Below are 14,728 nucleotides of genomic sequence, written 5' to 3' on the forward strand. Positions count from 1 at the left end.
GACACCGTTCTGTTCTGGAGATGACAGCTTTTTTTTTTTTTAATTATTTTATTTTATTTTTTTTAAAAAGATTTTATTTATTTATTTGACAGAGATATCACAAGTAGGCAGAGAGGCAGTCGGGGGCGGGGGGAAGCAGACTCCCTCCTGAGTAGAGAGCCCGATGCAGGGCTCAATCCCAGGACCCTGAGATCATGACCTGAGCTAAAGGCAGAGGCTTTAACCCACTGAGCCACCCAGGCGCCCCTATTTTTAACTTTTTGAGGAACCTCCACATGGTTTTGCAGAGTGGCTGCACTGGTTGGCATCCCCTTGTCCCAGCATTAAAGAAGCCTGCGTTTGTGCAAGGCCATTTGGTTCTTTAGGATGAAAGGCTGTCATCTTGGTCTGTTGGGTTTCTGAATGAAGTCGCTTTCCTTCCCTCACCACCCTACCTCTCGGCTTACTGGCCTGTTGCATGGTGAGCAGACTGAGCCCGGCCCCAGTTACACTACGCCCACGAGGTTCGGCAAGCCGCGGTCCGCAGTGTGGTGCCTCATGCACACGTCCGGCTAGAGACCGTGCTGTGTTGCTCAGATGCGGGCACAGTTTCTCCAGGACACCCTGGGTCTCCCGCTGCAGCCTACACAGGATTCTGGAATAAAAAAGCAGCACTTTTGGCTGCTTCCAAAGGGTTCCAGAGAGCCTCCCGGGGGCCCTGCCACGTTGGAAATACGTTTGCCACAGCCAGCCTCCGGAGCCGTTGATTGCTGCAGTGGGGATCCCTCCCGTCGGTCCGAGAACCTTTTACAAAGAGCAGGGTCACAGGCGAAGGGACGGGAGGGGTCTAGGGAGGAAGAACCGCACCCCCTGATTTCTGGCCTCAGACAGCCCCAGACGTCACCCAGCCGGACAGACGCAGGCCTGGGGGCCACTGGGCACCCTTCACGTCGGCTGGCACTGCTCTGTCTGGTGAGCAACCGGCCCAGGGCATCCCAGCCCAGCTGGAGTTTCTGGTCAGCACGTTCACGCTGCACAAAGTGGGAGTCTCGGTGACATAAACATGCAGCCTGCCATTGCGCTTGGCACTCAGAGCTCTCCATTCGGACAGCTGAGGAGACAGGCTGTTTGGAGAGCCCGAGCCCAGCGAGGAGGACGGGCTGTGCTCCCTGCGGCCCCGTGAAGCGCTGTTTCAGCTGCGCTTGCTTCCTCCAGGCTATGCTTTCCAAGCTGCCGTTGAGTCTGGGATGAGGACTTCGAATGCCTCAGAGTTCCGCTGCCTCCCATCACACACCTGACTTTGGCAGCAACACACTCATTTCACGGTTAATGGTGATCTGGTTTTGTTTTTCATGTTGGGGCGCTGGGTGACTCATAGGTTGAGCATTTGCCTTCGGCCCAGGTCATGATCCTGGGGTCCCTGGATCAAGTTCGTCGGGCTGCTTCTGCTCCTCCCTCCCCTCATAATCTCTTTTTCCATCACTGACTCTGTCTCAAATAAGTTAATAACGTCTTTAAAAATAAAATCGGGCCATCTAAACCTCCCTCTGGAGCAGCTGGAGCTGCCCCAGAAGGGTCGGAGTCCAGCAGAGGGACACTGCCGTTGCCGGGATGGCCCGGGGGGACTTTGATGGGTTGGGCAAATCTCATCAAAGTGGCTCTTGTGGCTCGCTTGTGGCTCTTGGGGCTCGCTTTTTCCTGCTCATCTTTTTAAAATGGCTGATGTGGGGGCCAGTGAGTGTTAGGATGTCAAGCTGCCATCAAGCAGAGTCTGGCTGCCTCTAGTCTTTGTGTGGCCTGGCAGGATCGCAGGGTCCCCCGAGATCGCTTGAGCACGCTGGAGTTGAGGCAGGACAGAGCTCATGACCACATGGTCCTCACCATCGCCAGTGCTCCCCTGACTGAGCACAGCCCATGTGAACACACACCCCTGCCCCGGAAGTAGATATGGGGGCCCCAACCACGGAGCGAGGATGCATAGCCACCTGGGGGGTTGCCCTTCGGCTGAGAAGGCCATGTGTTCTCTCGGTTCTCCCAGACCTCGCTCAGGAGCCAGGAAATGGGAACTCAGAGTCCTCCTGTCTGTATTAAGCCCTAAGACGGAGCTGTTTTCTTTCACGGGGTCCACAATAGTGAGCTCTGTCAGGGAGAGGAGGAGAAAGACACCTACCAAGAGGAAACTTGTTATCTTGGTATCAACATGTTATCTACACATGTAGGGCACGTTCCTTCTCTTTTTTCTTTTTTTTTTTAAAGGTTTTATTTATTTATTTGACAGAAAGAGATCACAAGTGGACAGAGAGGCAGGCAGAGAGAGAGAGAGAGGGAAACAGGCTCACTGCTGAGCAGAGAGCCCAATGAGGGACTCGATCCCAGGACCCTGAGATCATGACCTGAGCCGAAGGCAGCGGCTTAACCCACAGAGCCACCCAGACGCCCACGTTCCTTTTCTCAACTCCTTGCTCAAGTGCTTCAGTGCTCTCTGCTCAAGGGTAGTCTCACACACACACACACACACACACACACACACACACACACACACACACACACACCTTTCATCTTCCGGGAATGCGGCGCTAGAGATAGAAGGGGGTCTGTGTCTCCATTTTAGGTTCAACTTATTTTCATAAATTCCAACAGAAGAAACAAGTTCTAGAAGTTCTTCTTGATTATGAGTGGGACAAAGAGCACGTGAAGACAGCCCAAGGTACATCTGGAGGGCTGTGGCCGAACCGCAAGTGGGCACGTTCTGCTCTCACTGTTGTCTAGAACATGTCCACAGGAGCTGTTCAAGGATGGTGTGTGGAGGCTTCCTTCTAATCTGTCCTGTGGCACCAGGGTCCTGTTTCTTTAGGTTCCTGTTATGCCATTTGTGCCAAGTGAGCTGATACATGTGGTCGATGACCTTCACAGCAGGAGCAGATGAGTTACTGGACACTGACTGCCTTCACACGAGGCATGTGCAAGGTCACGCTGGACATCGGCACCGTGTGAGGGAAGTCTTCACTGAGCGCTCTGCCCACGTCGCCGTGGGGCCTCCCACTGGTTCATGACTTTCTCTCCTGCTGGCTGCTCTTACCTTAACTTCGGTGGTGTGGCTGGCAGAAATGCGGAGTGTGTCCGGTGACACCCAGCGCCGTGTGCTGTGGAGTTGGGGCTCTGAGTCTTTACGGGGACCCATTACCCAGGGAAGCTCAGCGGCATCCGCGGCCGCCAGTTTCTCCTCAGATTTCACAGGGCCATGGACAGTCTGGTGCACTGTGAACACACAGCCTACGGCTCTCTGCTGCCGCCGGCTCCCAGCCGCTAAAGCTGGTCTAGCGATCCCGGCAGTTCTGCATGGCAATGTCCTTGTTGACTTGGACTCGGCATCATTAAGCAAAGCTATAAATGTCTGCAGACTGGATTCGAGACTGAGTAGCTACACAGATAGCAAGCTTCTTTGCAGACCTGGGAAGCGGAAGACCACAGTGAGGTCAGGAAACAGGCCTGTTCTGAAGCATAAGTCCTCCAGAAAGGCTGGCTCAAGCTTCTTCCCATGGCCTTACCTTCCTCAGTAAGTAAGCGGGTGCTCTGCTCTCGGGTAAGCGTGTTTGAAACCCTTAGCTCAAACTCTAAAGATCTCTAAACCTCCCAGAAGAGAAAGCCACAGGGTTCCGCTCAGTGCCCCTCGGGTCAGCACACAATGCTGCGTTTGGGGGTCTGGGTGGTGAGATCCCAGTCACGGTGCCCTCCCGCATCCAGAGCTGGTGAGGGAACACGACCCGTTCTGTCACCCTACCCGTCACCCAACACAGAGCCTCTCGTTGGCCTCCGGCTCCGGATGCAGCCAGGGGAGGTCTCGGAGTCCCACAACGGCCTGGTCTGCCTCGTGGCTTCAAGAGTTCCACCCACATTGCCACCGATCTCTCAGAAAGAAATCCCCAAATTGGATGGGCAGCTTGCTCTCCAGGGGAATGACAGTGCAGAGGAGGACGAGGGCTGGACCATGCCAGGACAGCCGCGCACGGGCCTCACCCGTCACCGCACAGCCCTGGGGACAAGGCACTTGTGTGCTCGGCATGTGTTCAGAGCACAGCACAAGCAGGAACTGACCCAGGGGTTCCTGGTGTCTGGGGCCTGGCACTGCCCACCCAGCCTCTGTGGGGTCAAGAATTGACCCGGGTGACCCTTGTCTGCTGGCATCCCCACCCCAGGGCCCTCGGGCCCCACATGGAGTGTCTGGTGTCCTTACACAGAGAGGCGGTCATGGAAGGAAGACGACGTGTGAGACGCTGAGCAGAGCCTGGAGCCGGTGCTCCCTCAGGGCCTCCGACGTCGGCCCCGGGGCCGAGAGCTGCTGGCTGCTGTCGCTGCTATGGCCTGTGGTCTAGGGTGCCCCGGGCTGTACACCTGGAGTCAGGTCTCCATCCCGCTCCAGCTTCTGCACAACCAGCTGGCCTTCCCCTCGCCTGGCTTGTCGCACGTTCCCTGACGCAGTTTCCCCGTCTCTCGCAGCGAGACCATCAGGAAGGGTGCCAGCAGCGGGAGAGGATCCGGATTCTCCGAGAGCATTTGGCAGACAGACGAGGGGCTGCATCTGGAGCCCGGCCCGAGTGGGGGAGCGGGCACTGGCCCTGCTGGGACGTGCGGGCGGCCCGCCGCGGCAGGTGGAAGGAGCGCTCTTCCCACGCTGGTGTCGGGGCCATGGCTGCCGAGCACACTCGCAGGGCTCCACGTCCAATGTGGAGGGCAGAGCCGAGGGAGGCAGTGTGGCCGGCATCTCGTGGGAACGGGGCCACACGCACACCAGTGACCAGAGCGGACGCCACGTGAGCACAGCCTCACTATCCGCATGATTCTGCTGAGCCTTGCAGTCAGTGCCCACGGATTTCACCTCTGCTCATGCGAGGAACCACAGCACACACGAGGCTGGGATGAGGAAATGCAGGGTGTGCAGGTGGCGGAGGCTGTGGCTCCCGCAGCCCCGGGGCTGGGCAGTCACACACATTAAACAACAGAGCTGGGTTTGTGGGGAGCACAGGCTGCCCCCAGAAAACAATCCCACCTACACCCATGCTGACGGGGGACTAGAGCCCCTTGGGGGTGGACGGTGGGCATAAGCCATCGTCTTCGAGGACAGTCCTGACATCTGAAGGGGACCCAGGCGGACAGAGTGTCCCCTGACCCTTGGCGCTGCTGAGACAACATTATTCCCCCAGGCCTTGCACACTCGGATACTTCTGGAAAAGTAACAGAAGAGAGCACGGCAGAAAACTTGCTGATTAATGTAACAGAGGTGGGAAGCAACTCCTAGACACCCCACAAAACTAGCCCTTTCCATGGGAGAAGGGGTGTGGCCCTGGGGATGGAGGACCATGATCGGACGTGGGAGCAGCTTCTGGCTTCCTCAGTCCGTGCGACTGGGCCCCAGCGGCCAGCACCTCCCCCTGGGTCAGAGGGCGCCACACGGGCGAGGTCAGCGTTCCCGCTGAGGGAAGGCCGGTGTCCACCGGCATCTTCTGGACCTTTCCCTATGCGACGATGCGAGCACTCTCCATGGAAATAGGGTTGATGTGGACGAGGAGACAGGGAGGGAAGCAGTGGAGGGGAGGGGAGTAGAGGGAGGGAAGCGTGGGCCTGGGGATGGAAAGTGCAACTTCGAATCCTGATTTCCCGAGGTCCCGGGAGCCCACAGACGAGCGTTGCTACTCACCCGCACTGACTTCTAATGAGGAAAGTATTACTGAACTCATAGCAACCTTGAGAGGAACGTGGACAGCTCATCTTAAAGTGTCAGGTTGCCAGAAAGAAAACCCTGGATGGACAGTTAACATGTAGGCAGAGGAGAGAACTTTGTTCCAGAGATCCTAGAAGGGAGCCCAGCCCCAGAGAGAGGATCGCTCAGCATTGGGGCCCCGAGGCCATGGCTGCAAATATCCCATGTAACAAAGGGACAGATGCCCAGAGCAGCAGGACGTGTGGGATTTCGAAGGCCACATGCTGTTGTCCACCCAATGAAGGGGTCACACAAGGGTGCAGACCTCATAGGAGAAGTGCTGGGAAGGCTGACGCCCTCTGTGGGTTGATGGTGGAAAACAGAGAGGATGATCACTGACCGCCTTTTCAGCTGCGTTTGTTTAGACCTAAAGATCTCACCAGGTACGAAGTCTCTGTCTGGTGCAGAGGAAGCTATGTTAACAGGCGATTTGGAGAAAAGGTATTCGATTACAGCTCTGCCTGGACCATCTCTTTCCAAACCAGGAAGGGCAGAGACAGGGGGTTGAGGGATGGTCGGCGGATGCCGTTCGCTGCCAGTCTGGTGATCGATCGAGCTCAGGCATTTATGAGTCCTGCAGGGACGCCACAGAAGCATGCTTGCAGCTCATGTTCACGGGGGCCACTTGGAGATGTGGAGACTGGCACGGCCACTCTCAGTCTCATGGCGCCCCTGGGCCCCGGGCCTTGGCTGCGAGACCAGAAAGGGACGGGGCCGTGGGAGGGGGGGAGCAGGCCTGCAAACAACAGGTAAGCTCCCCACGGACCCATCGGGACAGTCCGACTCCTCGCTGATCCATTCGCGATGCTGGAATGGGAATGCGGTCGGTGGGAGAGCAGCTTCATTAGGGACAGGTCATGTCAGAAAACATAAGGAGCTGTTTTCACAGGACCCCCAGGAGGGAAGCTCCACCTGATTACATCGTGGTCATGCAACGCTGTACACAGGTGCCTGGGAGGTCCGCGGTGCTGATGATGGACCAGAACGAGAGGCTCGGTTTCTAGCTATAGTGACAGGGTTGTAGGAACATAGGAGAACAGAACATCCTTATTTTTAGGAGGCACAGTCTAAAGTATTTACATGGATGTCACAATGCCTAAGCTCACTTTGAAAGAGTTCAGCCAAAAAATGGGTAAAGCACATACATGTCGAGGAAAATCGGCACAAGACTGCCTGGCAGCTGGGCGGTGGGTTTGCAGGCCACCGCCCAGTGGTCATTTCTACTTGACTGTTTTCAAGCTTCTACAATAAAATATGTGGAGGAAAGCTGTGCTGCGGGTGACGTTTCTTTGCCAGGGCTCCTGGGCTGGCCCACATGGGAATCCCTCCTGGTCCGGTCTCGCTGCTGGCAGCCTGGGGCCACCTGCTTTCCTTTCTTAACCTCTGGCTCTTCTACGGACAACTGGGGACAAAGGACTGGAGCCTCCCGGGGTTCACATCTGTGGCTTCTACCCCCGTGTCTACATGTAAGTGCTGAGTGAGCATCTTGACGTCCCCGGGGCCACCCAGAAGGGCTGTACGTGAAGCCCTTGCTCTCCACGGTCCACTGAATGTCCTGGCTCAGACCTGTGTCCACGTGGGGGGCCTGGGTAAGGCAGAGCCCGTACTGACCCCGTCAGATGTGGTTGTTATAGATGGAGACGCATAAATCATGTCTGTCCAACGTGCAAATGTCAGAAAGCTGACGGGGGAGGGGTGAGTGTGGAACCAGAAATTAAGCCCTTGTTGGCGGTGACCAAGGACCCGCGGATGGAACTGAGAGCAAAGTGTCTCAGCGGCATCTCGGTGAGGATGGGTGTGGACGGGCAGGGACGGGGGGTGGGGGGAGATGGGCGGGGATGGGCAGGGACGGGTGCATCTGGGCGACGGAGGGGACCAGCCGGCCTCATGGCTCATGGTGTGCGTATGGCAAGGTGGCTGTGGATGGGTCAGGGAGGAGGCACACCCCCAGTCTGGGCAAGGGAGCTGGGGCCTGTCCAGAGACGGTGGCTTGGGCTGCTGGCAGGCAGCGTCGCGGCCCCAGACCTCGCACCCCCGAGGTCAGTCTGTTCACAGCAGCGGCGGGGAGCACAGGGACCAGAGGCAGTGCCCCCCACACGGCTCCATGAGCCTGTGGCCTGGCTCCGAGCAAAAGAGGAAAGGGAATATAAAACGTGAGCTGTGAGTGGTTAAGTTGGCTGACAGTCACTGCAGCTCCTGAACTGACCAGCCCAGGGCACCTCCAGCCCAGGTCCTGGAGGCACGGAGGGGTGGGGCAAGGACAGCACTCCTAGGTCCCCTCAGGACACGGCCTTGTTTCCTGAAACACCGTTTTTGCCTCTACCCGGCTTCCCTTCGAAACAAAATCCAGAACCCCAAAACGGGCCCTCTGCCCCAAGCAGCATGGCTGCCCGGGACAGCGTCTGTCTGACGTGCCCAGGACCATCTGCCGTGGTGTTTTCCTCAGCTCTGGGAGGTGGGAGAGGTGCCTCAGATGGGCCCGGATGCAGAAAGACGCAAAGGCAGGTGGAAGGCTCGGGGGCTGTGCGGGCTGTGTCCGGGCTCTGGGGAGCAACGGGGTCCAGCTGTTGGAGTCCTCAGATGCCGGCCGGCCCGTGCTGTGGAAGTCAGGCTGTCGCTCCAGCCTCCTGGGTGGAGGAACCACTGAAGGGTTTCCTTGCGTGGACAGGTGCGGAGGCAGGAGGGCAGGAGGCCCTGACTGCGGGGGTCCTGCCCTGGGTATCCAAGAATCTGTCAAACCCAGCAACCAGGGAGCTCAGGGGAAGGGACAGGGCGGGTCACAGCCCAAGAAGCCAGTGCTGGGAAAGACGGATCTGGCTCCCTCCTGCCCATGTGGGTGCCGAGAGGGGTGGGTTCTGTGCTGATGGCCCCAGCCCTTGACCATGGGCCCCACACTGGCTGGCAGAGGCCGGAGGTGCGGGGAGCCGATTCTGTACCATGGGGAGTGTGCACGCCTGGCCACAGGAAGCAGGGTTTCCAAAAGAGGAGGCAATTATCTCCGGTACAGTCTGGCAAGACCAAGACAGTACACGTCCCCACCCCCACCCTGCTCAGGAAGGGGTGCAGGCTGAGATCCGACGGGAGGACTCCCCCGATGAGGGAAGATGGCCAGAGGCATGTGGACAGGGTGGTCACTACAAACGCTTCTGTGCCAACAGCGTGTGGTCCCTGCCCCGACTTCCCAGACCAGCACAGCTGCGCCTTCAGGACCCGGGACAGCGAGGAGCCCAGCCAGGCTGCAGGGCACCGGCCACGTCTCCCCAGTGCCACGGGAAGAAGCAAGAGGCTCCTATCAAAGGGCAGGTGTCAGGGCTCCCATGACCTTGGGACGGGACACTGCACCATCACTAAATTCCTGTGGGCACAGGGGCCCCATGGGCTGCTGTTGTGGTCTGGGTTTCCATTGTGGGAGGGGTGCTGGAAGAAGGAGAGACTTTGGGTTTTAGTATTTACTGTTCGGGACCCCGTAGTCCAAGTAAGCGAGCAGACCCAGGGGATGTTCTGTGTAGGCCTGCTGGGTGTCCGTGTGCCCCAACCACTGTGCACCTGAGGCTCAGGTGTCAGCCTGCCCCCATCCCCAGCCAGGTCCTCCTTGAGCTCAGTGGCCTAGCTAGAGCCTCACATCTCCCAGCCTGTCGGCGGCCCCTGCACACAATAGGCACCTAATAAATATGTCAGTCAGTTGTGGGTTCTTTGTTACTTACCTTCTAAATACAGAAGCTCTTATTTTTATGTTGCTTTTAAAATTTTTTAAAAAGATTTTATTTCCTTATTTATTTGAGAGAGAGAGCAAGAGGTGAGGAGGGGCAGAGGGAGAGGGAGAGGGAGAAGCAGGCTTCCCGCTGAGCAGGGAGCCCAATGTGGGGCTCAATCCCGGGACCCTGAGATCTTGACCTGAGCCGAAGGCAGATGCTTCACTGGCCGAGCCTCCCAGGTGTCTGTAAAACCTCCTCTTTTTAAATCCCATCACGGAAAACACCTCAGACCTCATGGAAACGGAGGGCCTGGTCTGAGCCCCCAGGGAACTGTGAGAAAAAATCCCCCCCGGAAGGGCCTTCAGATGTCAAGGTTCTGTGGTGCCTGGGTCAGTGTCAAAGGCAGTGCAAGGGGTCAGCTTTTAAAAACCCTGACCTGTGAGGGGCGCCTGGGTGGCTCAGTGGATTAAGCCGCTGCCTTCGGCTCGGGTCATGATCCCAGGGTCCTGGGATCGAGCCCCACATCGGGCTCTCTGCTCCGCAGGGAGCCTGCTTCCTCCTCTCTCTCTGCCTGCCTCTCTGCCTACTTGTGATCTTCTCTCTATCAAATAAATAAATAAAATCTTTAAAAACAAAAACAAAAACAAAAAAACCCTGACCTGTGAGCCCAGTCGGACTGCTGCCATTTACCATCAGCACACGTCCCTCGGCCGGTGCCAAGCCAGGTGAGGGGGGACCATCGGGAGCATGTTGGGGGGGCACCATGCAGGCGGCAGTGCTGGCTTCCAGGGTGCTGGGACACAGCGTGTGGGACACAGAGTGTGGCTGCGCTGTGTCTTCCAAAACGTCAGCTGACCAAGAACATTTTCCTATGTTTGAAACGTGCCCGACCACTCTTGCCTGCAGTTCTTGGGACGGGGACCAGGTCACTCGCTCACACATCAGCTGCACACGTGGGCAGCCTTCCGAGAGCATCTGTTTCTGGTAGCCACTTGGGTCCCAAGCGCGCCTCGCAAGCCTGTCCCCTCTGCAGGGGGTTCCTACCTTCATCTGGCTACGAGCCTGGCCTGAAACCTGCTGGAACACGGGAACTTGCTGCGTTTCTTAGCCATGTGACTGAGAAAAGATCCTGGTGGCCAGGCAGGGGCAGACCAGGCCAGTCTGTTTTCGCCCTCTGCGTGGGCCTGTCTTTCTGTCTGTGAGTCACACCACATACAACACGTAATCTAAGACTGTCTCCTACTGGATGCAAGTTGATTAAAGCACTGGTCTCTCTCTGTGTCTGCTTCCTGGTGCCAACCTGTGCAGAGAGCGGGCTCTCCATGACACGGTCAGGACGCGGGAGGCTGGTGGGCATCTGCGGACCCTCCCCCACACCGGGCCCACAGCACTGACAGTCCTCAGGCTCAGAGCTCTCCAGGATGACGGGAGGATCACAATCAGACAGGGGAGGCTCCACGAGGCTAAGAAATGAGTCTCAAACCACACAGCAGCAGCGCAGAAGGCAAGTGTTCACTGGGGCCCAGACGTCCTCAAACCAGGACTGTGCCCCTGGACCACAATTGAATCCACCGACTCCGTCTCCGGGCTGGAGATGGCTCCCCAGCCACGAGCGCCCTGCAGAAACCCAGGCAAGCAGGGGACGGCGTGGTGGGCCCTGCTCAGCCTGAGTTCCCCTCCCCCGACCCAGAGCATGGCCTGGTACGTACAGGTCAGCACCGCTGGAGAGCGGTTCTTGGGCACATTCTCCTCCCTCTGGGCCACGAGTGAGCTGTTGGGCTTGGCCTGGTAGACACAGAGCGCCACCCACTCCTTCTCCAGCCAGTTCTTGTTCTTCAGGTCGTCCTCCATGTAGGCCTGGAATGGAAAACAGAGACTCAGGGACGGCTGCGGACGGTGGGTCCTTGGTGTGACACGGGACACAGGGCGCAGCCCATGTGTCCCTGCGCACATGGGTGAGGAAGTGGTTCTCCGTGGACCTGGGAAATGCACAGGCCTACCGGATGCACAGGGCAGGGCAGGCTCTTTACCTGTTTCGCTGGTTGGTTTCCGGCTGTTCGTGGCATGTGTGTTCCAGGGGCAGAGCCCGGCGTCAGGAACACCCAGGCATGGCATGGCCCCATCAGGTATTACCAACCAACGGGCAAAGAGAAGGACACAACACAGACCAGATCTGATCAACCGACCTGAAGCCGGTATAGACAACGTGTCCACACAGACACCGTTTTCCTTATAACTGACCTACTTTTCTGAATCAAGTGGGTGAGGCACTGAAGATACAGGCTGCTCTGATGTGTGCCTTGTGTTAACCAGTGTGGGGTGGCCGCAAAAGACAAACCAAAACCAAAACTCAGAACAACGGAGCCGATGTCCTGACCCTCGGCTGCTCAGATCTTAATCTTTCCGGACCCTTGTCTGTCAGCAGCAATGGCTGGAAGTGGATGAGGAAATACTTCCAGAACATTCGCTCCCACAAAGACAGCCCTGTCCGTGCATTCTCACCAATTTGTATAGCTGAGAAACGACCATGGCTTTAAGGAAAATCATTTCAAAGGACCAACCCCCAGCGGCTTTATTGTGCCCAACGGAAATACTGGTCCCACCCTGGGATGCCGTATTTGTGGGTCTTTGGTGTCATGTGTGGACACAAGTCTTCAGCTATATCCACATGCAAAATGAGACACACGCACACAAGTCCGGGTCCTTGGTGGTTAGGCACCCCCACGCCCAGTGAGGGTTGGCCCTGACCCCCGCCAACCCCTGCCGTCCTCTCACTGTGGGGAAGCACGCATGTCAGGCCCCTGCACAGGCCAGGACAGGACTGCCCCACACCTCCCCCCTGGCCAGCTGCACTGGACTTGGGGGAACCACCTGTTGGACTAGAGCTGACTCGGATTGGTTTGTGTTATTCACTCAACAAACAGCAGCTTATCCACATCGGTCCACAAACGACGGAAAGTGCCATAGGAGAGAAGGCACCACCTTCAGGGCTGCCTGGCCCAGCAGGAGGGTCAGCGATGGCTGTGACCAGCAGCTGGGTTGTCACTATCACTTGGGGAATGGACACACAGACTTTTTGTACAGATGACACCGAATCACATGAGCCACGCGGTGGCATCCCTGCGACCCTCCGCGACACGGCCTCCTCAGGACGGGAGCCGAGGTTGCTGCGCCTGCCCACCCCTCCCCGCAAGGGCCCTGCACCGTGACCTCCACCCAGACAGCCCCTCCGGGTTCTTGGCAAGGGCAGGCAGTGGATTGAAATGAAGTCGAGTGGCCCAATCCGGAAGACATCAACTGCAAACTGCCTGGTTCTTTTCTTGCAAGACATCCTCCTGGAATACCGAAGACAGAGTTACCCTGATGAGGACAGCTTCGCATAAGATGACATTTAAATTCTGTGAAACATTTACCAGCTACAGTATGGTGTGAGGGAGCTGGGGGAGGGACAATTCCGGCTGAAGTGGGTACTCTCAGTGTTTCTGGGGTCACTGCCCTCAAGATGCTGTCTGCGAAAGGGGAGTTGGATGCCCCCTGAATTCCTGCAAACACAAATGTGCACAGGTTCACCTCGACAGAAGCAAAACCACGCCATGAGCTCGCTGGGATTTCTCAATTTACAGTGAGAAATACCAACCAGGACTGTAGGAAGCATGGCTGGAGGGAGGAGGGAGGGGGCAGAAAAGAGCAGATGTGGCTCTTTTTCCTCATTGAGAACAAATCATGTAAAGATACACTTGATTAGATTAAACGTGAGGGAACTTTTTCATTCTCCAGGCGTGTGCGGCTCCGGTAGCCTGTCTGTCATGCTCTGGTCTCGATTTGATCTGTTCTGTTAATGTTTTCATGAGACATCATTTATGATATAAAACTGATGTAATTTCCCCATTCATGGTTTTGGAGAATTTCCTCTTTCACGTTTGTAGATAAGATTCTTGCTTTTCCTTTCTTTCTTTTTTGAAGATTTTATTTATTTATCAGAGAGAGGGAGAGAGAGAACACAAGCAAGGGAGAGGCAGGCAAAGAGGGGGAAGCAGGCTCCCTACTGAGCAGGGAGCCCCATGCAGGGCTCCATCCCAGGACCCTGAGATCATGACCCGAGCCGAAGGCAGACGCTTAACTGACCAAGCCAGGTGTCCCAAGATTCTAGCTTTTCATCTGTGACACGAGAGTATGTTTTCATGTTGTCTGTGGGGAAGCTAGGCCTTAGTCATAAAATAATGTGTTTTAAACAAAACCAAAACCAAACTGGCAGAATAACTTAATTCTGGGAGTTCCTGTCTCTCAAGGGTGTGAGATGGGTGGATCAGAACAGGTACAGTCCCCTCCTGAGACACAGTCGCCTCTGGAACAACGGGGCAAGTCAGCATATGGTGAAGCTCCACTCAGGCTCTTGCCCCCAGAGTGAGCACAGAGCTGCGGGCGTTCAAAACTGACATCCCGATACTTCTGTTTTGTGTGTGTGTGCACGTGCCTGTGTGCGTGCGTGTGACAGTGAGTGTGGTGGCAATGGCGGGAGGGTGCAGGTTTTAAACTGCACATGTTTATTACACAGTAGCATGCATAGAAAAGAACAAAAAATGAAGGTAAGTGTCATGAAAACAAAAGCCACTCATAACTCTGCCACGCGGAGCGAACCATAAGGCTCTTCCGAGCCCTCACACGGCTGCCTTTCTCTCCCTTCTTCAGTGCCACTCACTGCTTCCGCTTTGGACAACATCCACGTTACAGGACTTTCTTGTCCAAGATGGAAAGAAGCTGAGATGAAACTTGCCGCTTATTTTTGGAGAAGCCAAGGCCTAGATTCCTTAAACACTTACCCCAAAGCCTCTGGCAGCCACCAGCAGCACTGGAGCTTGGGTCTTGCCACCTGGGACGCAGCTGTTCTGTCTTGGCTCCCTCCTGCAACCTCCTCCCCACACCCCTCCCTTCACACCCACTTCCTAGTCCACTCACAGAGCGACAGGATCGCCACTCCTGGTCCCAGATACCACCGGGTTCAAAAACCACCAATGCAGTCTAGGCCAGCACTAGCCTTTGTCCAAACTTCGTTTGACCAGTCTGCTCGTTTCTGTCTCACCAAGACTACTTCCCCGTGTTTTGACCACCCCCACCCCACAGCACCATCATTCTTTACACTTTGTTTGTGTGATTCTTCTGTAATGAATCTATCCTGACTTTGAGGTTGGTGCAAACACTATCATGTCCTTTGTGAGTCTGGGGCATGCTCCAGCCAGCCTGTCTGGTTCTCATTTCCTACAAACCCACCCTCTTCATCAGACACTTACTATTTTAA

At 56.4% G+C, this 14,728-nt stretch overlaps 1 protein-coding gene across 1 annotated transcript in view; it reads right to left on the minus strand.

Annotated features, from left to right (window-relative positions):
• The window catches only part of LOC123930007 (receptor-type tyrosine-protein phosphatase N2-like), a 68,694-nt gene that overhangs the window by 44,185 nt on the left and 9,781 nt on the right, over positions 1 to 14,728 (minus strand). Inside the window, exon 5 of the mRNA XM_045986233.1 lies at positions 11,142 to 11,289. Coding sequence (XP_045842189.1) covers positions 11,142 to 11,289 — 148 coding nt within the window. The remainder of the gene's footprint in view (positions 1 to 11,141; positions 11,290 to 14,728) is intronic.

This window comes from Meles meles, chromosome 18 (genome assembly GCF_922984935.1).
Source record: "Meles meles chromosome 18, mMelMel3.1 paternal haplotype, whole genome shotgun sequence".
NCBI classification, from domain to species: domain Eukaryota; kingdom Metazoa; phylum Chordata; class Mammalia; order Carnivora; family Mustelidae; genus Meles; species Meles meles.